The sequence below is a fragment of the Hippocampus guttulatus genome, chromosome 12 (assembly GCF_054856545.1).
Source record: "Hippocampus guttulatus isolate MCC_2025c chromosome 12, RoL_Hgut_1.0, whole genome shotgun sequence".
Lineage (NCBI taxonomy): Eukaryota > Metazoa > Chordata > Actinopteri > Syngnathiformes > Syngnathidae > Hippocampus > Hippocampus guttulatus.
Genome location: NC_141272.1, coordinates 17,687,779 through 17,711,648, shown reverse-complemented (window position 1 = coordinate 17,711,648; position 23,870 = coordinate 17,687,779). Strand labels below are relative to the sequence as shown.

At 40.6% G+C, this 23,870-nt stretch overlaps 1 protein-coding gene and 1 pseudogene across 1 annotated transcript; one reads left to right on the top strand and one right to left on the bottom strand.

Annotated features, from left to right (window-relative positions):
* Window positions 1-387: 387 nt before the first annotated feature.
* LOC147197698 (uncharacterized) lies at window positions 388-7,997 on the top strand (annotated as a pseudogene).
* Window positions 7,998-8,173: 176 nt separating this feature from the next.
* Window positions 8,174-22,693, bottom strand: wsb1 (WD repeat and SOCS box containing 1). Its single transcript, XM_086125066.1, has 9 exons — window positions 22,295-22,693; window positions 20,279-20,447; window positions 19,435-19,718; window positions 19,103-19,234; window positions 17,401-17,501; window positions 15,117-15,289; window positions 14,376-14,489; window positions 10,231-10,338; window positions 8,174-10,112 (listed from the first exon to the last, which is right to left on the bottom strand). Exons 1-9 carry the CDS (start codon window positions 22,332-22,334, stop codon window positions 9,950-9,952), a joined length of 1,284 nt encoding a protein of 427 aa, XP_085981192.1. The 5' UTR covers window positions 22,335-22,693; the 3' UTR covers window positions 8,174-9,949.
* Window positions 22,694-23,870: the final 1,177 nt, after the last annotated feature.

Below are 23,870 nucleotides of genomic sequence, written 5' to 3'. Positions count from 1 at the left end.
TACTTGACTATTTCAATTGATATCATATTCAAGTGTTAAGGTCACACAAAGTTTCAATGAAGTATTTTTAAACATTGCATTGCACTTCCAAAATCAACTCAAAACTCTTGAGGAACATATCATCCAAAGTCAAAGTTGTTTTTCCTGTCAGTTGCGTCTTCTGATTCATCAAGAGTTATGCTAATGCTTTGGTTCCAGGAGCAGTTGAGAGGGGCTATCTGAGCTACTCACAAAAATGTCATTCCCAGTGAATGCGCAGATGAATATGCTCCCTTTATTCCAGTGGTTCTTAAGATGGGTTCGATCGAACCCTAGGGCATCGGTGAATCGGTCTCAGGGGAAGGAGGGCTAATATGGCAAAAGGAGAACAGCTTCAAAAAAAGAGACATGAAAAGTGAGGAGGACCTCAAGGGAGCCTCTGAGTTTCAGACAGATGACGGATACGTTCATGACTCCCTCAATTTCAGAAGGCCCAATGAACGTGGGAGCTATTTTAGAGGAATCATTCTGGAGGGGTAAATCAGAGGCAGATAGCCAAACCATTTGTCTGTTTTGTTTCAGTAGAACATAGGTGTCAAACTCAGGTTCTGGAGGGCCCCTGTCCTGCATGTTTTCCAAGTCTCTCTGTTGCAACACACCTGATTCAAATGAACAGGTTCAATGTCAGGCTTGCGCAGCGCTCGCTGATGATCTGATCATTTGAATCAGGTGTGTTGCAACAGGGAGACTTGGAAAACATGCAGGACAGCGGCCCTCCAGGACCTGAGTTTGACACCTATGCAGGAGAAAGTGGGACCAGAGGGCGTGTCCTTTGCTCCGCACCTGTTCAACGTCAAGCTCACCATCAGCCACCTTTAAAAGACTACCAAACTGACGACTTGTTTGTTGGATTATTCCTGCCTTGCTCACGTGTTGAATACCAAGTTCTTGAATTCTCTAGACTTGTTCTCGTTCAATAGTCCATTGTGTCTCATTCTTAGTTCTTCCTTGATCATAGTAATTATTGACTAGTGCGGTTCTCGGTTTTTGTTGTTTTGGTATTGGTTTTCTCTTGTCCTTTTGAGACAAGCAATTTTTGTTCGTTTGTTTTTCCTTGCCGTTTGCAAGCGCTTTTGATTTACAGTTTACAGTCCCTCGATATAACACAGTTCATCTTTCACGGCTTTGCTGTTTCACGAAATTTTTTCATGCAGTTTTTTAAAGTGCATTGTGTTCCGCATCCTGATTGGCTCAGGGACTAGAGATTAATGTCAACAGTCTCTGCGTCTCATCGATGTACATTTTGCCAAATTTTCGCCCTGACAAAACACACAATGTCAACGAAACGTTCAGTACAGTACAGTAATCCCTCGTTTATCGCGGTTAATGGGGACCAAAACCACCCGCGATATAAGAAAATCCGTGAAGTAGCAACCAATTAACATATATTTTAAAAAATTGCCCCACGTGGGCCTTTGCGCTTGAGCACTAACACACACACACACACACAGAGGATTATATATATTGCGAAATTTACGATCAGCATTCACTTTCACTTACATCAATTTCTTGAATAATGTCTTTTATTTTACTTCCTCCGTCTTTCACTTTTATTACTTTTATCCTGTCTTCAAGCATTAAAGCTTTTCTTTTCTTCACTCCTCGGTCTGCAAAGGTCCGTTTTGTAGTCATTTTAGCAATGCAATGTTCGTGCTGCGTCTGAAACTAACAATAACATACTTCCTGTACTACTGCGCATATGTAAACCACTGTGGTGTTTGCTGTTGCCGTTTCCGAGCTAAGCAGTAGGGGTGACTGTAGGCTGAGGTTGAATTAGACTTTTGCAGAAGGCTTGTTTTTGTTGTAGTGAATCTCGTTGCGAGGCAAGGGCAGAGAAAAAGATTTCGTATAACGCAACAGGGGGATTTTTCGCTGTAGGGGGAGCAGAAAAGTGGGAACGGCTCTCATGCATGAAGATTTTTTCACACTAGGGGGTATTTTCACCCATGTAGGTTCCGTTGTAAAGTAGTTTCAACAATAAAGCAACAAATCAGTAACAAGGATGGTAGAAAGCACCAAACAGTAAAACAAAGTTTGCGTCACGTTGAGTCAAATGCCAAAGAATACAAGTGAGTTATGAGGCGGGTTTTAAAGCTGGGCAGCGAGGGGGCTTGCCGAATGATTCAGTGGGAGGTCATTCCAGAGAGAGGGACCAGCAACAGAAAAGGCACGATCCCCTCTGAACCTCCGTTTGGTTCTTGGTACTTCTAGTAACGTCTGGTCCGCAGACCTGAGGCGCCGGGCAGGTGTGTAGGGAAGGATGAGCTCAGAGAGGTAAGGTGGCGCGAGATCATTTAATGATTTGAAAACAAATAATAAGATCTTAAAAAGAACTCTAAAATGTATAGGGAGCCAGTGAACGGATGCCAGAGTAGGAGTTATGTGCTCCCTCTTACGAGTACCAGTCAAGAGGTGAGCAGCGGCATTCTGGACCAGCTGGAGAAGCTTAGTGGAGGATTGGCTGACTCCAAAGTAAAGTGCATTACAGTAATCGAGCAGGGATATGACGAAGGTATGAATTACTGTCTCAAGGTGCTCATGAGAAAGGAGAGGTGCCTAAGATGAGAGAAGATTTAACAACGGCATCAATTTGCTGGCAAGTTTAAAATCACTTTCCATTTTAAGACCCACGTTTGAGAATGTTGACTTAAGATAAGGAGACAGGGGGCCCCAAGTTTACAGGATGGGCTCCATTTCACCCACCTTTCTAATGAGGACAAATGGTCAAGAAAATAGATGGACAATTTACTAAATGTAATGTAAAAGAAAATGTTCAGTGACAGAATCATTGTGGAGGTAGTAAGTGATTAAAGCTGCCTCAAGAGGGCAATAGCAGCTCTATAAATCTGAAGTGGTGGACTTGTGAGAGAAAAATACAAAAGTGAGGAATACGCCCACGTATATAGTATTCAAATATGGTATATGGAGGTCAAGAATATGGCGTTAGACCAGCAGGGGGCAAAATCGCTGTATTTCTAAATTATCTACTGTACAGAATGTTACAATACTTCTGTGGCAACACTGTTCCTATCATGAGATGTAGAACTGTGGATTTTGTATCATATTACATGACAGAGCTCCACAAGGTTTCAATACAAATTGCTTTTTTCATGAACCCACAGACTCAAGATTCTCTAATAATAATCAACAGCATCACAAACTCAGACTATTACACTGATAAGCAATTCAACACAAATGTAGTACTGAAAAATAAATTTTCAGTGATACATATAAATAGTAGAAGTCTTTCTAAAAATTTCACCAAAATCAAAGAATATTTGACTACATTTAATAAATTTACAATAATTGCCATAACAGAAACTTGGCTTGATGATGAAAAAACAAGTGAAATGAAAATTGATGGATATGAAATGTATGCAACTCATAGGGAAGACAAAAAAGGAGGGGGAGTTGCAATATATGTAGACAAAACACTGAAATGCACCAAACTTGAGAGCCTGACAAACACAACCGAGAATCTAATGGAATGTCTAACTCTTGAAATACACATTAAAAATGTATCAAATGTTATTACAAGCTGTGTTTATAGGACACCAGGATCTTGTCTAAACACATTTAATAAAAAACTGACAGATATGCTGAGTTGTTCAAATGACAAGAAAACACGAATAATATGTGGCGACTTTAACATCAACTTATTAAACCCAAATGGACACAAAAAAACAACAGATTTCATAAACAAAATGTATAGCAACGGTCTTTTCCCAGTCATTCTGAGACCCAGCAGGATAACAGTTGATACGGCCACATTGATAGATAATATATTTATAAATAAGATTAAACATAAAAAGGAAAGTGGACTCCTCATAACTGATATAAGTGACCATCTACCGGTCTTTGCAGTCCTATACAATTACTTCGATAGAAAAACAATACCAATTACTCACACATCAGAAATAAGACTCAGAACCCAACATTCCATCTCAGCTTTCAAGCTCGACCTAGACAAGCAAAATTGGTCTGAGGTCTACACAAACGATGACCCAAATACTGCGTTTGATGCATTTCAGTCAACCATAACCTCCCTATACGAAAAACATTTCCCAGTAATTAAAGTCACCAGAAAGTCAAATGAACAAAGTAAGCCATGGATAACAAAAGGCATAGAAATGCATGTAAAAAGAAAAACAATCTATACAAATCGTTTCTAAAATCCAGAACTAAAGAAGCTGAAACAAAATATAAGACGTATAAAAACAAATTAGTAAACATTATAAGAACTAGCAAGAGAGACCATTTTCACGCATTATTAGAACAAAACAAAAGCAACACTCAAGAAATTTGGAAAATCTTAAATCATGTAATTAGAAATAACTCTAATAAAGTAGATTATCCGGAGTATTTTATGAAAGACAAAAATAGCATTATTGAGGAAACTGCAGAAATAGCAAATGAATTTAATGAATATTTTGTTAATATCGGCAGTAACTTAGCAAAACAAATTCCTGATCCAATAAATTCTTTTGAAATAGATAAATACATAGAAAAAAAATCCTTCCACAATGTTTCTTACTGCTGTGACTCAAAATGAAATATTAAATATTGTAAAAACATATCAAAGTAAAAAGTCAACTGACTGTTTTAATATTGATATGTCAATAGTAAAACAGATTATAGAATTTGTAGTGCGACCCTTTACATATATATGCAACCTGTCATTTAAAGACGGTATTTTTCCATCAAAAATGAAAACAGCCAAAGTCATTCCAATTTTTAAAAGTGGGGGAAGACAATTCTTTACAAATTATAGACCAATATCACTGTTATCACAATTTTCAAAAATATTAGAAAAATTATTTTCTCACAGACTTGACAACTTCATATGTAAATACATGCTATTAAGTGAAAATCAATATGGCTTCAGAGAAAAACGGACCACCTTAATGGCAGCAATGGAGTTTGTGGAAGCAATAGCTACTAATATAGATAATAAAGAATACACGGTCGGGATTTTTCTTGATCTAAAAAAAGCTTTTGATACTATAGACCATACTATATTACTGAATAAATTAGAGAGATATGGCATCAGAGGCACAGCATATAAATGGATTGAAAGTTATTTAGAAAACAGATATCAGTATGTGCAGTTCAAAAACAAAAAATCCAATCTACTGAAGATTATCCATGGAGTGCCTCAGGGGTCAGTGATTGGACCAAAACTATTCATTTTATATATAAACGATAACTGTAGGGTATCAAATCAACTCAAATCCGTCCTATTCGCCGATGACACAACCTTTTACTGCTCTGGAAAAAATATGAAACAACTCCTGAAAATTGTGGAAAATGAATTGACAAAATTAAAAAACTGGTTCGACAGAAATAAATCTAACAAAAACTAAGTTAGTTGTCTTTGGCACGAGACCAATCAAAGACCAAGTTAAAATAAAGATAAATTCAATTGAAATAGAACGAGTCTATGAAAATAAGTTTCTTGGACTAGTAATAGATACAAAACTATCCTGGAAGCCACACATAGATAGCATAATAAAAAAAATATCCAAAACTATCGGGATACTCCACAAAACGAAGGATGTGTTGAGTAAGAGCTCCTTGTATACATTATATTACTCATTATTACTCCCATATATGACCTACTGTGTAGAAATATGGGGAAAAGCTTGTAAAACAAACACACTCCCTGTTTTCAAACTACAAAAAAAAGCAATCAGAATAATCAATAGGTCTAAATATATAGAACCCACAAATCCAATATTCATCAAATTAAACACAATGAAATTCTACGACTTGGTTGACTTCAAGATTACCCAATTAATGTATAAAGTACATAACAATCTCCTCTGCCAAAATATCCAGCAGCTTTTTGAAATTAGAGAGAGCTGTTATCATCTAAGGGGTACAAATCAATACAAAAAATCCAGAACAAGAACAAACATCAAACAAAGGTGTGTATCAGTAATAGGTGTCAGCCTGTGGAACAAGCTTGAAACGGACCTGAAAATGAGCAAATCGTTGGAGGAGTTCAAAAACCAATTCAAATGATTAGTACAAAAAAACTACATGAATCAGAATTAAAAAGATAAATTTGATATACTTATAAAATATAGTAAGACAACCGTTTGTTCTTGTTTTGGATTTGATCAACTTATCAATTGTATTCAAGAAATGAAAATTATAATGAATATCAGAAAATTGAAATACAAAAGGAGAAAGAATAACTATATATATACAAACCAAAAGGTGTATAAATAGAATAGTATAGTATACATAAGGGTAAAAGCATTTGATGATATGTAGATTTTTCTTTTCTTCTTTGTTTTGAAAAATGATCAAATCAAATTGCTACAAAATAAGGGGTAGGACTAGATAAGTTACTTACTTCTTCCTACTCCCTTGAGCATACAACCGTGATGATGTGTGTTTTCTTCTTTTATCTACTTTCTAATTTTCCTTACATAATTTTTGTTTGACTTTTGTCAACCTGTTATTGTGTATACTATATATGCTCAATAAACAATAAACAATAAAACAAAAAAAAAAAACAATAACCAGCCAAGAGTTAACTCACAACATGTGCCCCGTGAATTTTTTTGTTTGTTTCCAAGAAAGGCCTCCAGTTGCTTGACCTCACGTGTACACTCGAAAAGTAGTTTTACACCAATGACAGAACCAGTATCTCTTCTGACATGGCACTGGCATGTACACAACAAACACCAGATACTGCTATCTTATATTGTTTGATGTGAAATTGTGTGGATACGTTTTCTTGTAGTAGCAGTTTTTAAATCGTTACTGTTGTTTATGGTTGTCCCCCTTCTTATCCAAATGTAATTACAATTATCCTCGACCACACATTTGATCTCAGCTGCTCTCTGATCCTTCTACGAAAAACTGGGATTGACGCTGCAATGTGCATGCATGTATACAGTTCTCCCGCTATAAGATGCAATGTAAAAAGTATTCAATGGGGGTGGGGTAACCTTATTGAAACACGATGGTTGGAACTCCAGCCCTTCTTACTGCGCTACCCCTCCTTGCCTTGAGGGCCCCTAACACAACAATGACTCATGTCCTCTGCATGTTGAAATCATTTTCAAGCAGAAGCATGTGATGGTAACAGAAATGTCCATCCACATACCATGTACAGTCGATTGGCACAGTGGTCCAACTCTGGCATCAGTAAAACGGGCTCAACTATCATGACTCTCTAAAATCTGACTGCTGGACAATAACTTAGAACACTAAATTAATTTTTATAACAATATGTGTACTCTTTCAGAACACAAGTTACCATTGGAATTTTTTGTGGAGCACGTATGATTTTTTTTAATGTAGAGACTACACCCTGGACTGGTTGCCAATCTAAATGTAAAACTAAAAGTTGAGAATTTAGTGTCTTAGTACATCATTTACCTGGTGTATCAATGCTACTTGCTAATTATGTTTTTACCTCATGTAAAGTCAGCCTATTTCCCACATCAAAGAATCCCAGACAAGTCAGTCATGACAGTCATATTGTAGCTCATCAGTAGTCACAAAATAGATTACAACTTTTCATCCTCAGTTTAATATTGAAGGGTAACATGACTGACATGACTGTAAATATAAATGTTAACTGAAAGGGGAGAACTGACTGGCCTCGCTAATTTTAGAACTTCAGACTTGCTTCGCCAAACACTCATGACAGACTCAGCACTTGACTCGGTATCCATGTGAACCGGCTGCATGTTAGTTAGCAGAGGGATTATTTTACATCACTATTTTAAATCCAAAGCATTGCTGTCAATGCATTTGTGATTTAAGATTTTTATTTGAAATGAAGTCCTCACAGCTCATTGGCAGTGTTGTACTGTAATGTTAAATATAGACTCACAATCTTGGTATAGGCCGTCTTAACTTCATCTTCTCGATTGCAGGATGGCCTTACCAACCTGTGGTGGGCCCCCTTCCGCAAAAGGTGTCTTGTGATCCTGTGATGCAGAGGTAAACGTGTGTTGTAATAGTGTCCCAGCTGAGGCAGGTTCCACCCTGCGCTGCTTGCCAATCGTATGACAGTAAAGCAGTCTTACAGAGCAAACATCACACCAAGTAGGACTTTCAAAGTAACTTTTACTATTCGAGTCGCTGCACTACAAAAACGAGGCCGATAAAATATTGTCAAAAAGCCTTTATTGAAACTACAAAAACACTTCCTTAAAATGGCAGGAGCTTACATTCAGTTGATACCTTAAGCAATTCATACTGCATGGAACTTCAGACCTCTTTTCGTTCTTAGTTCAAAAGTACTTCAATGTTGGGTAACGCAACCTTCAGTTGCTGAGAACTTATTGCTCAGAAGAATCTGACAGCTGCTCTGCACTGATTTGCTCACATTGACACAAAAACTCGAACATAGTGCTCACTTTCCCTTCTTTCACGTCCTGTCCTCACATAGACATAACAGCACAAACTGAAAGTGACAAATTGAGCATCTGAAAGCATTACTGTGGCTTGTGCATATTTCTAATAAAGCAAACTGGGATCTCATGAGACTGCAATCATGAATTCAATAATGTACTTCCATAATTCGCGCTCGTTTCATATTGGCATAGAACCGTTGCATTTAGTGCTACGGTCCCAAAATCAAACTGTAGAACAGAGACATTTAGTTGTTTATACTTTCACGTTTCTCGAGGGGGGAAAAACAAAAACAAAAACAAAATGAAGATTAAGTTGATAGGTTTACCAATACTGTATGTACATCTCATACCACATTTTCTTGGGTATGAAGCTTTTACACAAGTTTGCAGCGAAGCTTAAGAGGTGTTTTGTTTTCATTAGAGGTCATTAAACACTGGGCGGGCAGAAAAACATGCAGGTTTGTTTTAGCAGAAGAAAGTCACTCTTGAGGGTGAATGTGCTACACTTAGTTGAACATATCAGTTTGGTGAAATTGTCATTTAGACAAAAGACGGGAGGCGATTAACTGCATTGAGAAAAAGTACCGCAACTGGGTAAAATGTACACCCACATTTTGTTGTTGGTAAAGCAGTTGTAGAGAAAAGGTGGGGACTGGACACGTTGTGCAATTAAGACTTTAAAGAAAACAGTAAATACTGAATTTAGAATATTTCCGGGGACATGAACAAAAAAACCCTGCTATTAGCATTCCAGCCAAAGTAGCACATCAGAGGAATAATTGCAGAACCGGGACTGTTCTGCCTGTCTCTTCACAATGACTCACGACATGGCATGGAATTCTGCTTTCTGAATTATTGCCTGAAATCAGCAACTACTGACACAAAGGGATGCAGACAGTCAGTCGTGGGTGTTAAACTTTACACTTTTGTCGTGGCTGGCAGTGTTTGGTGTCTGATACGCTTTACACGGCGAGGAAAGTGCAGGAAAAGGCCAGAGGAAAACAAAATAGTTCAGATGCCATTGTGAAAGAGGTTTAAGTTCACCATATGTTCCAACTTGTTCTCACCTATGTGCAAACAGCAAAGACATTTAAACCACGCATCACGGCAAAGCCCCTTGTACTAAGTGCAAAAGCCATTTCAAGGCAGAGGAAAAGATGAAGACTGTTCAAGTGAGCCCGAGGCAGAAAGAGAAGCGGAAAACTTGATAGTTGAGTTTAAAAGCTGATGATTGACACAGGAGAAAAAAAGCACAAGAAAGAAGTTGACCTCACAGGCGTTGATGGCGCACTGGTTCCAGCACACCATTCATTGTACAATAAGCCATTACAAAAATAAATATATACAAAATAACATCCTAATCTGGGACTATGTGCTGGGAATTTGAGATGACGTTATTCAAATGGAATTATGATCTTCTCAACGTTCACAAATCTTACAGACTTCTCTGAAAATAAATACAGAGACGACGTGTTTTGTTGTCAGCTTTCTGGCGTGCCGTGCGCACACCGACGGATGCTCGAGGAGAATCAGATGACTTTGTAGGACAGGTAGTCACGGAGCGGCATGGGAATGGCCAGCGACTCCACCTGCTGCGTGGTCATCACTCGCCTGAGAGCCATCCGGCACATGTGCTGCAGGCTGGCAGTGCTACGAGGGCACTCCCAAAAGTGCACGCCGCCGTCACAGGTTCTACAAATCACATGGAATCGTTTGACAGTTGCAACCAAAAAGAAGATATTAAATGAAGACATCAACATTGTAACATGTCAAAAGCAGGCACGACTGCTCCTAAACGTCAACAACTTACCCAGCAGCAAGGACACTTCCTTCAGGAGAGAAGGCACAGCAAAGGCCATTAGCGAGAGAGGCGATGGCCTGGGGAGCTCTTTCTTCAATACTCCAGAAACGGACCAGTCTGAGTAAAGAGAGGGACGAAACCACTGTCAGGTTATCTAAACCATAACTGATGTTGTTCCAACACATGCACAGAGGAGGCCCTATTTTCGCGCTGAGTGCGAGTTGAGCTCAAAGTGCAGTTTCTACGGAAGAGGATTAGGGCCAATGAAGAAAGAAAAAATAAGGTTGGCAAGATTCTCACTTTAATCTCAGAATTCTCACTTTAAAGTCAGAATTCTGAGATTAAAGTGAGAATCTTGCCAACCTTATTTTTTCTTTCTTCATTGGCCCTAATCCTCTTCCGTAAGTTTCAATGTGCGCACTGGAGTTTTGTTTTTTCCGAGACTTTGCACACACTGAATTGGGCATAATGGGGGGTGAAGGAAGGGGGTTGTGCCATTGGGCATGGAAATAATCTTTTCCCGGCTAGTCCTCGCAACATCCTTCCTTTTTGCATCAAAATCAGGGCGTCCCAAGCGGGGTACACCGAAGTGTGCCGTGTTTGCGGAAACAGAAATGGGACTCGCTGGGGTCTGTGTATGAAATTGGCAGGTAAACTGCAAGCTTTTCCCTTGCGGATGATGTAGTCCGCCGTGCATGTGACATGGCAGAGACAGCCCTGCACCCCCGATCATGTGTCAGTGTGTGACCCCTAAAAACAAATAAAAAATATGACTTTGGAATTACATTTTTCCCCCTCAAAAATAAAAACACCCATTGAAATGCATTGGGTGGAAAACTCTTAAACATTCAATCTGAGTTTTCCACGAATATCCGGGGAAATGTGTGTGTGTGTGTGTGTGTGTGTGCTTGAAAAACAAAAATACATAAAGAAATAATGTAAAATACTGGAGGAAAAAATGCAACTATGCAATTCTGTGGGTGTCACACCATGTGGGGGTTTCACCGTACAGATTGATATAATGCTTGTTTGTTAAACAATACATGGCAAGCACACACACACACACACAAACACAAAAACGGACCATCAGTGATACAGTAACTTCAACGATCAATCTTTGTCCAGAGGTATCGACAATAACTTTTTACCACCAAAATATTTTCTTAACGTTTCTTGATAATGGGAGCTTATTCTTTTCATCATTAAGGAAATGAGTCTGCCATCATGCACTTTAGTTGCCTTTTATGTTCTTCTGCAATTTTGTTATTGAGCTCACCAGTCCTCCCTTCTTTTTAGAAATGAAGTACTGGGTCGAGCTGCCTAAAAACACTGCACACTGTCACATGGCAAGCTTAGTTGCCACGTTTGTTGTTATATATTTATGGCCTAGAAGTGTTTGACTCACACTCACACATTTCCTCTAACTATGGCTTTACAGCTTCTGCAGTGAAGGTTAATGATAGACCATGCCCGTGTCTGACTCCTGCCGTAGTAACGGAACGCCTCATAAAATGAGGACTCTCTCTTGATCATTTCCTTCACTTGCATAGATTTCATCGCGACTCAACTCAACTGTATTTATAGAGCACTTTCAAACAGCGACCTCCGTAATCAAATAAAAAACATGTAATACTTAAGATCAAATCCAGACTATAAGTAACAAGGGTATGGACTGCACCTTGTTGGTCGATTATCCATAATTGTACTTTCTAGATCTCTTGCAAACGGAAACGTATCATGTCCGGTGTCCTGCTACAGGACAAAAAGTGTGGCGTTCTTCCATGGATCATCTTTGGGAATTCCCTTATGCTTCCCATTCATCCATCCATTTTCTACCGCTTATCCAAGGTCAGGTGACGGGACAACAGGTTTAGCAGGGAAGCCCAGACTTCCCTCTCCCCAGCCATTTGTTCCAGCTCTTCCCGGGGTATCTTGAGGCGTTCCCAGGCCAGCTGGGAGACATAGTCTCTCCAGCGTGTCTTGGGTCGTCCCCGGAGCTTCCTGCCGGTGGGGCATGCCCGGAACGACATCCTAATCAGATGCCTGAGCCTTCTCATCTGGCCCCCCTCGACGTGGAGGAGAAGCGGCTCGACTCTGAGCCCCTCCCGGATGGCCGAGCTTCTCACCTTATCTCTAAGGGAGAGCCCAGACACCCTGAGGAGAAAAGTCATTTTGGCCGCTTGTATCCGGGATCTTGTTCTTTCGGTCACGACCCATAACTCGTGACCATAGGTGAGGGTTGGGACGTAGATCGACAAATAATTGAGAGCTGACGCAGCACCGATCCGCCTGTCGATCTCACGCTTCGCTCCAAAACAAAAGTTCAATGCTTGGTCAGCCTGCAGTAAGCTTGATAAACAGCCTCGTGGTGACAGCCATGTGACTCATCCGAACAAAGCCACATACTGTAGCTACTCTGTGCACTTCGTCAAGAGGAATGACTCCAGATTTTAATAAACGGCAAACAGTGGAGCTTTTCTGCAATGCATTGCTGATTACATGCACACGGGAAGCCTATTAGTCGAGGAAAGAGTGCAGACAAAAGCGTTATTGATTAGACGGACAGTCAGAATCCTACAGTTCTCGGTTTGTTTACTCTTGCTGTGCCATGCTGCGTCATACTTGAACTGCAGGGTTGTTTTTCTAAGGAGACGCTGAAAATGCTGAGTATAGTACAGCTGTTCTCAGACCTTTGACACCAAGTACTACCTAAAACAACACTGAGTCCTCCGAGTACGACCAAGATTATCAACATTAAAATACAGCAATAGGTCACAGTGTTCAAGAAAATAGTACGACTGAAAGTCACTGTGACATTCTGCATAGTTTCAACATTGCACCTCAAGATAGAAAAGGTGTACGAAAAATGTAAAAACAACTAAACTGTACTTGGGCAGTGATTCTTTTCAAGTAGCACTAGAAGTGAGTTTACGTATCACTAGTTGTACTGGTACCACACAGAAGCACTGATTTAGGACACATATTTATCTGAATCATATTTATGCTGAGATAAGCCATGATCCTTGAACAAACATCATTACATAGCACAATGTTCAACTAAGTCATTTTTGACTACAACTTGGCTTTTATTCACCCCACGTAGGAAACGTTCTGAAACTCTGGCCAAGAAAGCAAAGCTGCTGATAAAACATTAACCGAGACATGGAATATTTCTGCTCCAATAAGCAAAGAGGACACTGAAAGCAGGGTTATGTACACAACAAGTGTTCTGCGAGTCCCCAATGGCTACCAGGGGCGAGAATACATACAAACAAACGTCATTAGTGAACCCCAGGTGACCCAGGCCATTTATAAAAGCCGCCGCGAAGATAGTCTCTGAGAACACAAGGATTTTGAGTTCGCGACTCATAGAACCATAGATCTGTAAATGTCATTCTATGACATCCCTCCAGACCGCCTGGGGAAGTGCCTAAAGCACGAAATGCTTAAATACCAACAAAGTCACAAGGAATCCCAGATCCAAACCTCACTGAGGCCTCCAAAGAGCCAAAAACCACACCGGGCAGAAGCAGAGTGGCAACATCCACACTATAAAATCCAGAGAGAATGCTAGGCGACGACCAGGAAGCAACAGCACTCGCGACACAGCAGTCCAAGATGTTGCAACACACCTGGTAGGATGAAGCCCTGCCAATGCCAAGGGGCAGTCTGGCGCAGGAAAAGACTGATGAATGGTATCCACAATCCAGCGAGACAAGCACTGTTTGGAAAGGGCAGCTCCCTTGGAAGTCCCCCCCAGAAGAAACAAAAAGCTGGGCAAACGCACAGAAGGTCGCAGTAGTGACAGTATAAAAACACAGAGTCCAAGAGCTCTGAAATGACAGATGGAGGAACAAACGGTGCGTGCCGGATCAATTAGGTCATCAGTCACATCACTCTTAGGGCAAGGGCACAGCACAGCCCGCTGAAGAGGCTCTTCCAGTTACATGTTTAAGACCACCACAGCGGGCTCAACACGAGGCTTCCGATCCAAGAAGCGTCGTGCATAGCTGACAAAGCCCAGCCATCCAAAGTGAGCCAGGAGACGGACCCAGTATGACCCCAGCATAGAAACCAGAGACTCCGAAGGTCACTTGCAGTGGCCACGGCTGTTCTTTCAAGAGTCAATGAGGTAAAGGAGACAAATCTCTTACCTGTCATCAGTAATGCTGGCGATGTGGCGGCCGTCGGGGCAGAAGCTCACAGAGCGCACCCAGCGGTCATTTGACCCTCCAGCAAAAATGGGTGATGGCGGAGGAAAGCGGTGGCTGGAAAAAACATCCATTTGGTTTGATGAACAGAATAAAACAAATAGTTCAAAGTCTAGCGTTATTTCATTAATATTGATACATTTGTTGTAGTTTCTAATTATCCAACTGTATATGAATGAGGGTACAAACAACTTTGTCCATGTGTGCACATTTTTTTCTTGCCACATACAAATCTTCTGGCAACCTGGCTAGCTCTTAAACAACTTTTGAAAAAACTGGAAAATGCTATTTCCCTAACTTTTCCATGATTCTGAAGTCCGTACAGCCCCTTGGGTGCTGTAACATTTTTTTTTTTAATTTTGCCCAAAGAGGTATGTTTTTCCAATTTAAGTTGTATGAATTATATTCCGCATAAAAGGGGGGCAAAAAAGTTTTTAAATTATTTATCTTGGTCTCATCGTTTCACACCACCAAATAAAAAAATGACATTTCAACAGGTGTGTGTTGACTTTTTATCTCCACTCTACATGTTTATTCACTCACTTATTGGGTCATAACTTTCGAAATTTCTAGTTTGGTTACAGCATGCTCACACACATACGCACATGCGCTTGCACACAAACCCACACAGAGTTACGGGTGAAAAGTAAACTATTGAAGAATTGGGAATGAAGAAGGTCTTACCCCAGCTCGAGAAGGATCATGGCCTTGTGGGGATCCCAGACAATGACCCGCGTGTCATAGGAGGCAGTGGCCAACAGCGCCCCATCTGGTGAAAACTCACAAGACACCACGTCATTGTGGTGGCCCTCCAACTTCCGGATTAACGTGTATTTATCCATGTTCCACAAGAACACCTGCAAAGTGAAGAAAGGTCTGTTAAAATCCATGGAATGATGCAAATTGTTTAGTTGTACTATCAAAGGTCTACCATTACTGTCTGCACAAAAAGTGCTTAACAATTACATTAAAGACAATTAGGTGATGCTCTGTGTCAATGGACATATTACTGGGATAAATAATTCAAAGCAAACAAAAGTGCACATGCTACACAAAAAGCAAGGCTATGTCTCAAAATATGACAATTCTATGAAATATTCAATCACATTTTGGCTGACTACAACATAATTAACATTTGAAACATATTCTCAGCTGTATCAAACTACAAAATCCTTTAACTACATACACTGCTTACATCATTAGTCAATAAGATGGATATGATTACATAATTACTCATATACTGTTAACAAAAAAAAAAAAAAAGAGAAAATAAAACAAGTAGTAACTTAAGGTAACATAATGTTACTCCACTGGTTTCCCCTTTCAGTTTTAGTTCTCTCTGTTTACAATAGGCTCGCACCTCCGGCGGAAGCCTACGAAGAGAGACAGATACTGCAAGAGAAAAGAATATTTTATGGCCAAAGGGTTGACACCTCTGGCAAAGTATACATAAGCACCCACACAGCCATGCACACACTCGCACATAAAAAAAGATTTTAAAAAACCTAACGCTATGACCTGCATTAATCAGTATAAGTGGGCTTCGGTGAAACGCCTGATAACATTTTGAATATGCAATTTCAACCCTCAGCTTGTTTGCATCGTTTGCGTGAAAGAGTGGCTTGTGAACAGCTAATACTGTCAATGCTTGGGACAGGTTTCTTGCAGAAATAAATCCCAAATTAATTTTACAAGATTTAACTCATGAATTATCAGTAATTTAAGGAAGGCAATTGTTGGGTTTAATGAATTTCTATGAGAGTCTCCAAGAGGCAGTAATGAAACTAAAATTGTATGTAAATGGTCTTTGTGTGGAGGAAGACTCATTTCTTTTACATGACTCTCAATATTTTTTCTATTCGTCTACAAGAATGTCACAGTAGCATCTGCAACAACCCTGGCGGCATCTAACAGAGAGGGCAGGCTACATACATGACATGGAAGTCCACTGGAAAAACATAAGAGCCAAATGACAAAGCAGAATCTAATATGTGTAGATAGATGGTGAACGAACTATTCTGAGTTAAGGGAATGGGAAGAATTTGGGAAAAAGGCAGTGGTGTAAAGGGGTGGGGAGAGGGGGAATAATTCATGACCAGTTTAATGATAGTTTTTAGATGAAATTAATAAAAAAATAAATAGGAACTGCAACAGCAGAGGTAGACAGACACGGAGCAGCACCTACGTACAGAATGACCTTGCGGGTCAGGTGCCAAGTTGCCCCTGGCAGGCCTTTGGGCAATGTGCATCCGCGGTTTACACCGGCTGCTCAAAATGTCAGCGCGGCGCTCCCCTCAAAACCAATCACACACTGAGCTCTGCCACCACCTGTGACAGGGAGAGCAAGACACACACTGTAGGGGGACACATAGCCTGTCAAAGCTACTACCAACTACATGTCAAATACTGTTTGATCAATTTCATGAAAATTTGAAAATATCTGTTTATGGTGTCCACTAGGAGTCTATAAACTATGACATGTTTTAAGGATGGAAAGTTAGGATGTTGTATATAGAGAACAGATTTTGTCTGCAAGGCAAATCAGTCACAAATGACAGAATTTCCTTTAAAAACTAAAATGCTTGTTGGTTTGTTTAAAATCACATACATTTAATAAATCTAACTCGTTGAGTGTTTCTTTGGGGGTTTTTTTTGTCACTTCAGTGAACACTTAATTAGATGTACGTAGATGTGTGGTCAAACAGTTAGTTGTGAGTTTTGCAAAATTCAGTACACCAAAGGCCTTTTCCCCACTGTAGACAAAACCAAACAAAATCTAGATGCAGGTCACTTTCACTGAGGACACAGAGCAAACTCGCTTTTAGTGTGAGTGTAGGCGAGCAATACTGCGATGGGTTGAATATCATTCCATTTCTAGGTTCATTGAGCATGGCTAGTCACAAGCAATAGCACAACAATGAGCTAGCAAATCGATTCAAGGTGAATTAGGAGGAACGTGTTTACATACTGCTTTGCCTGTGCCGACAGAGCACAGGATGGACGAGTCAGGGGAAAAGGCGCTGCAGTAGACCCAATTCTGGTGACCCCGCAAAACTTTCACCATGTTACCTAAACAAACAAGTCACATTATCAACAAAACCCCATTTACTCTCAAGACTCATTTGTTTATGTGAACACTGTGATTTCAAGCGAGCTGCAATCTCTCCACAGCAATCCCTCTAAGCACCACAGATCGTGCGTTGGAGAGATACAGACTTAGTCTCTCACTTTCAATTGTGGCACTTGAAATAGGTATTCTGTGCCAGCTTTAGTTCCTGGTAGGTGAACGTTCACAGAAGCGATTGTGCATAAACAATCAGTGAAATAGTACAAAAAGAGCACCGAAGAAGACGGCAGTTAACCGGAACAACCATTCGTATCGTCATCTTGGCTAGAATTAGGGCTATTATACACAACTGTGACTCAATGAATTAGAAAGAGTTGTGCGTGCCTATCAACCAATGGGACACATGCAAACCTAACTTTTTGTTTTTTTAAACCTATACCTATTTCAAGGTAATATCAGCAACAAAAAAACTAAATCCGTCAATTTAGGTTCAATGTATTTCTCGAACATGCAAGTGTGGAATATGTGCAGGACTTAAGAATACAGAATATTGAGTAGTCTACTCTAGCCAAGCAGGGGTGTAAAAAAATAAAGTCTCAGTCGTTTGACGAACACTGGAGTTGTTTTTGTTTTCTCATTAAGCGATAAGTACAGTAAAGTAATTATCGTGACAGGTCTACATCCTGCACAAAATTTAAGACCCACATATCAAAATTCAAGACTTTTTCAAAACTTCCATCCATCCATCCATTTTCGGATCCGCTTATCCTCACAGGGGTTGCGGGGCCTGCTGGAGCCTATCCCAGCTGTCTTCGGGCAGTAGGTGGGGGGGGGGGGCCTAAACTGGTTGCCAGCCAATCGCAGGGAGACAAACAACCATCCACGCTCACATTCACAACTTGGGACAATTTAGAGCAGGAGTGTCAACCCCATTTTGTCACGGGCCACGTTTTAGTTAACGTTTCCCTTAGAGGGCCGTTATGACTGAAACCACATAAAGAAGTGAAGCATAACGTTATTTTCAACTTGTGTTTAAGTTATTATAATGAGGGGTTTGGCAACAAGAATATGCTTACAATATCTCTCTTATTTATTATGTATGAGAATATGAATTTTGGTAGATTTTTTTTATTTATTTATTTATTTTTTTACAGATTTGCAGGCATCCTGTAATTTCACATGTTTGATTTGGTTTCGCGGGTCACATAAAATGATGTGGCGGGCCAGATCTGGCCCCCGGGCCTTGACTTTGACACCTGTGATTTAGAATGTTCCATTAACCTGCCACGCATCTTTGTGGAATGTGGGAGGAAACCGGAGTACCCGGAGAAAACCCACTCAGGCACAGGGAGAACATGCCAACTCCACACGGGAAGGCCGGACCCGGAATCAAACCCACGACCTGCACTGTGAGGCCGACGTGCTAACCAGTCGATCGCCGGTCTGCCATAAAACTTTCCAAAAACAAATTCAATGCTTTTAAGACTTTTTAAGACCACATAGGGACCCTGCTAAAAAGGTGTCAGAAAAATAAGTCATATTTTTGGTCTGTGTAAATAAATTGGAAGAAAGGACATAGCTGAAATATCAGATCAAAACACACCATCATCTTTGAGGTCCCACACACGGAGGGTCTTATCTCTGGATGCTGAAACCAACATGAGGCTTCCATCAGGAGCAAAGGTCAAGTCTCGCACTACATCAGAATGATCCATGAGATTCAGCAACAGTTTACCTGCAAAATGCCATCAAACCAAAGAATTAATGGAAATCTCGACTGGCACATGGACAGCCGCTTGTAGGATGCATGTGTATCAAAGATCTCAGCCAAGGGAGAAACACAACAATTATTAATTTGCTCTGGCTTCAGCCTTGACAAATTACACGCAAAGGGAATTTCTGCAGTGCAAAATGTTGATTTTCAAGTATGCTCACCAGTGTAAACATCCCAGATTTTGATGCGACCGTTGTTGAGGCCAGTTGCCAGTAGCAATTGGTCCTGGCCAAATTTAAACCGGTGCCATTCGATGTTAACACAACGGCTCTGCTTCTCAGGCACAGATGAGCCAAAAGCCAAACCCCAGACGATGTCGCCGCAGTCAATGGTGTGCTCTCTGGGATCGCCGGCTGTCTGTATATACTGGCCTCCATCACTGTTCTGACGGGAAGAGCGTCGGGGACTTAACGCGTTAGTGCCTTCTCCATCCTGGCCCACTGAACTGAAAAAGAAACAATTGCATAACATGAACTATTCAATGAGACAAAAGGCACACACCACAGTTAAGATAACCATTTATTATACTTAGTTCTCTGACATGCTTAATTAAATGTAGAGACACATTGTACTTTCAGCTCTCTCTTCATTTGTGTCTTATGACTATTAATCCTTTCGCCATACAAATCTTGAAGGAGCATTCTGCTTTGTCAGAATTTTCCCCAACATTGAAAATGGCAGACGTATACAAAGTGCTGATGGCGGCATCACACTTTGGTATGCTTATCTAAGGCAGAAACTGAGGCTTTTGGTCACCGTGCCTTATGAACAGATCCAAGTTGTACGATCAATTAGATAGATACATTCCAGAAACCTATTTTAGGAATACAGTATCACAAATCACTTTGACATGCATTGGATCTGGGCAATGAACCACTTTGAATTACAACATTATGATGTAAAGTCTCAAAGTTGAGAAACCCAGATTTTTTTTTTCCTATTGAAAAAAATGACGAAAAAATACTACAAAATTATCATCCAAGAAATATTTAAGATGATACTTACAAATTGGTCAGACATTTTGACCACGGAATGAGCCTGACAATGCGATGCCCCTGAGACCAAGCGAAGTAAGAACCATTGGGTGCAAACGCTACAGTCCAAGCTTCATGCCCAGACTTCTGATCAAAGGGAGCAACAGGCACCAGGAGTTCACCAATGAACTTCGCCTTACCTGTAAAAAAATAAAAATAAAAAAAATAGGGGGTGAGTTGCTTTCTTGAACATTTGTTTTCTCTGCTCAAAGGTCAGGAATTCCTATCATCAAGATGCCGCCTTTCTGTACAGTAAATGTGCAAACGTGTTAAACATTAAATGACAACAATGTCAAATGAAAGTTCATCTCGTGAGATGGATGTGTAAAACATGGACAAATAGTTTGTGGTGCTTCTAGTGAAATGAATAAATGGGGAGTGTAGGGTCAAGGGTTACCAAATCTCAAAAAAAAAGGACAACTAAACCGGTTCTGCAATGAAAACAAGTTTTATGTTATCTGTAACTATCTCTGTGACACCGTCATCAGTGCCCCACCCTTACATATTTACTGTAAACTATAAGCAGAGTCAACTTTGATATGCAATGTTGAAACGGTGTAAACTGTTGGCTTTAGTCAGCCAATAAACACCAATGCTTTTGATATTGGACACACAAACAATTTGTGGGGAAAAATACCAAAAACTCCTCCATCATATCTTGCTAAAAATATTACAACACGTGTGCCGCTTTCCGACTGTCCAAATAAGCCAACATTCTCCCGGGTTGAAGTAGATTCAAGAATTTGCTAACTTCAAGTATCAGAGGCAGATTTCATAAGCATCAAAGAGTTTAATTAATGCCCAAAACTCATCCTTCACGCTCCTCAGTCCTTGGTGATGAAAGCAATAGTCATGTTTATTCCATGTTTCATGCCCCAAAAAAGTTTAATTTGTTTGATGAGATAATAAATGTACAACAACGTGTAAATTATAACTGTAAGTGTATAAGTGTTCAGTGTATGTGTCATATGGTAATACATTGAGCCAGTGTGAATGAGGACAAATTGTATTTATTTATTTGTATTTAAGCCAATTTTGCCATGAATTACGAGATAACTACAAGTACAAATTCTGCGCGTTTTACGAATGTGCCAGCACGAAGCTAAATGGTTAGAACGGTCGCCCCAGAGGTACTGTACTGCTTTTTTTCCTTCGCGTCAGGGTTTCAAATTACTGCCCTGTAGCTTTTTCTTTTATTTTACTGTGTTTGCAATATCCTGCAGTCTGTCTGGAGTTGTGAACAAGCAGTTCAGTTTGACGTGGGAATTGAATCACTGAATCACTATTTTTGCGCTTCACTGTGGTTCGTGAAGCGCAAAAATAATTCTCAGAATGATTAGGGCCCCACAAAAATATGAGCTATTGGACAAGAAGGGGGTTAATAATAAAAAGAGAAAACCATTCATTTAAAATTTTGATTAGATTAGCAGTAGTAGTAATAGTATAGTTTTCAACTAACCACCCTGTTCAGAGTTATACTAGGTTTCAGTTTGAATGGACATTATTGTTTTCTGAGTCATATAGTGGAACGCCTACCATGAAACAAGCACGAGCGAGGCAAGCATATGACTCCCGACGCTGGTGGGGGGGGGGGGGGGGGGGGGCACGTCCGATGCAAAGTTTGTCCGTTGTACCTTAATAATTTCATTCGGTTTAATGATTAAAAAGAAAAAATTAAAAATCACACCGTTGCCGTGCTGATCAAAGTAAATTTAACCCATACATCCTGTGGACACACATTCCCGACACGAAGGAGGTAGGACCTGCAGCGCGGAGACTCAAAATTAAAATCCATTAAACCAACTAAGTCATTAATTTCAACGCAGCTTTCTATATGCACTTTTAAAGCAATTACAGCACAACCGGTCTTATATTGTAAATTGTTTCGATTTTCAACAACAGATGAGTCGTAGGGAAGGCCTTTACTCGTCGGTCCCTGCCCGAGCCCACAGAGAAGAAAAGGGTACACGTTGACAGTTGTACTTACCTATATCATTTTCGTTTATAGAGTCTGGGAAGCTTGCCATCTAAATGAGGGCAGAGACCAAGAAGAAAAGCCAAGCACCGACGGTAAAACCAAGATTAATTAAAGTGGGAAATCGATGCCTGCGGATGTAGACGACTTCTCCCCCCCTTCAGCTTCTGCTATCGTCAGATCCCTCCGCGCCTCAAAACCTGGGTAGAAAATGCAGTCGTCGTAAAACCCTTGATTACTTCGTTTCTCTACTTAACTACTCTTTTAAATGCGACAATACAACTGGTACAACCGTGTCTAATAAAACTCTTTGAAGCTTTGCCGTGGAAATCACAGTGTGAATTATAATGGCTTCCAACCGTAGACTGCAATGTATCAAGCTATTTTCATCCGGCGAGGGCTGGGGGGAGCTTAAGAGTGGGCGGTATTTCGTCCACGTCAGCACAGTTTCCATAGCAATACTAGCAACACCCTCTTCTGGTGTTTTTGCATTGTAAAATCCCTAATATCTAGTACAGTACAGTACTGGAAAGCTTTTTTGGGGAGGGGGGGTGCGCGTCTAGCAGAGTGATTCCCAACCTTTATGGATTATTATCTTCCCGATTTCCGATTAGGAAAGGTGCACAAGAACGCCGCTTTGAACAATAAGGTCTGAGTTGAAAAGTCAGGAAAAGGACGCAGAGTGGACCAACCGACTTCGTTGTGACGTCACTCCACAATGGCGACCTCACGAGGGTCCCGGCCTGTCGAAGCCTATCCCAGCTGTCTTCGGGAAATAGGCAGGGTACACTCTGAACCGGTTGCCAATCAATCTCAAAGCACACATAGAAAAATAACCATTCTTGCACACAATCGTAATTGAGACAATTTAGAGCGTTCAATCAACCTATGGTGCATGTTTTTGGAATGTGGGAGGAAACTGCAGGGCCCGCAGAAAACCCACGCAGGCACGGGGACAACATGGAAACTCCACACAGGAAAGCCGGGTCCGAAATCGAACCCTGTACCTCTGTGCTGCATGGCAAGGGGGACAACTAGTCCACCCCGTGCCTCCCATATATGGCAGATAGGCAGTTAAAACGAGCAGATGACAATCTTCTTGCGGAGGGCGAGAGGACAGAGGGACACAAGCAGCTGCTGCTGACGCGACAGCACACGCAAGAAACCCACTTCCGTGTTTGCACTCAAGTATATACGGACGGTCCACATATATTGTGTTTTAGGACATTAAGTGACCATATCTATAATTCCAAACTTACCAATAGATAAACTAGAAGTACTTTTGTAAAAATGCACAGCCATCGTCACGTATGGCGGGAGTGGTGAACTGTTTTTTTTCCCCGTTCGAAGCCATACAACACATCCCTCCACAATAAATAAACCGCTTATCCTGACGAAGGTTGTGAATTGACAAATTGGTACATAACACACATGTTGATACAGTTAAGACAAACACAATAAACACTTCTTGAAAGATTACATGTTAGCCATATCGCACACTCCATACTACACATGTATAGATAGATAGATAGATAGATATACACACACTCATACTGCACGCACACGCAATACGCAGTGATAACTCGCT

Excerpts from the sequence above, each read along its gene's own strand:
- wsb1 (XM_086125066.1), bottom strand. The coding sequence starts at position 22,334 with ATGGCAAGCTTCCCAGACTCTATAAACGAAAATGATATAG. Across the intron at positions 19,235-19,434 it reads AATCTGGGATGTTTACACTG|GTAAACTGTTGCTGAATCTC; the intron begins GTGAGCATACTT and ends GGCATTTTGCAG. Across the intron at positions 14,490-15,116 it reads ATGATCCTTCTCGAGCTGGG|CCACCGCTTTCCTCCGCCAT; the intron begins GTAAGACCTTCT and ends TGTTTTTTCCAG.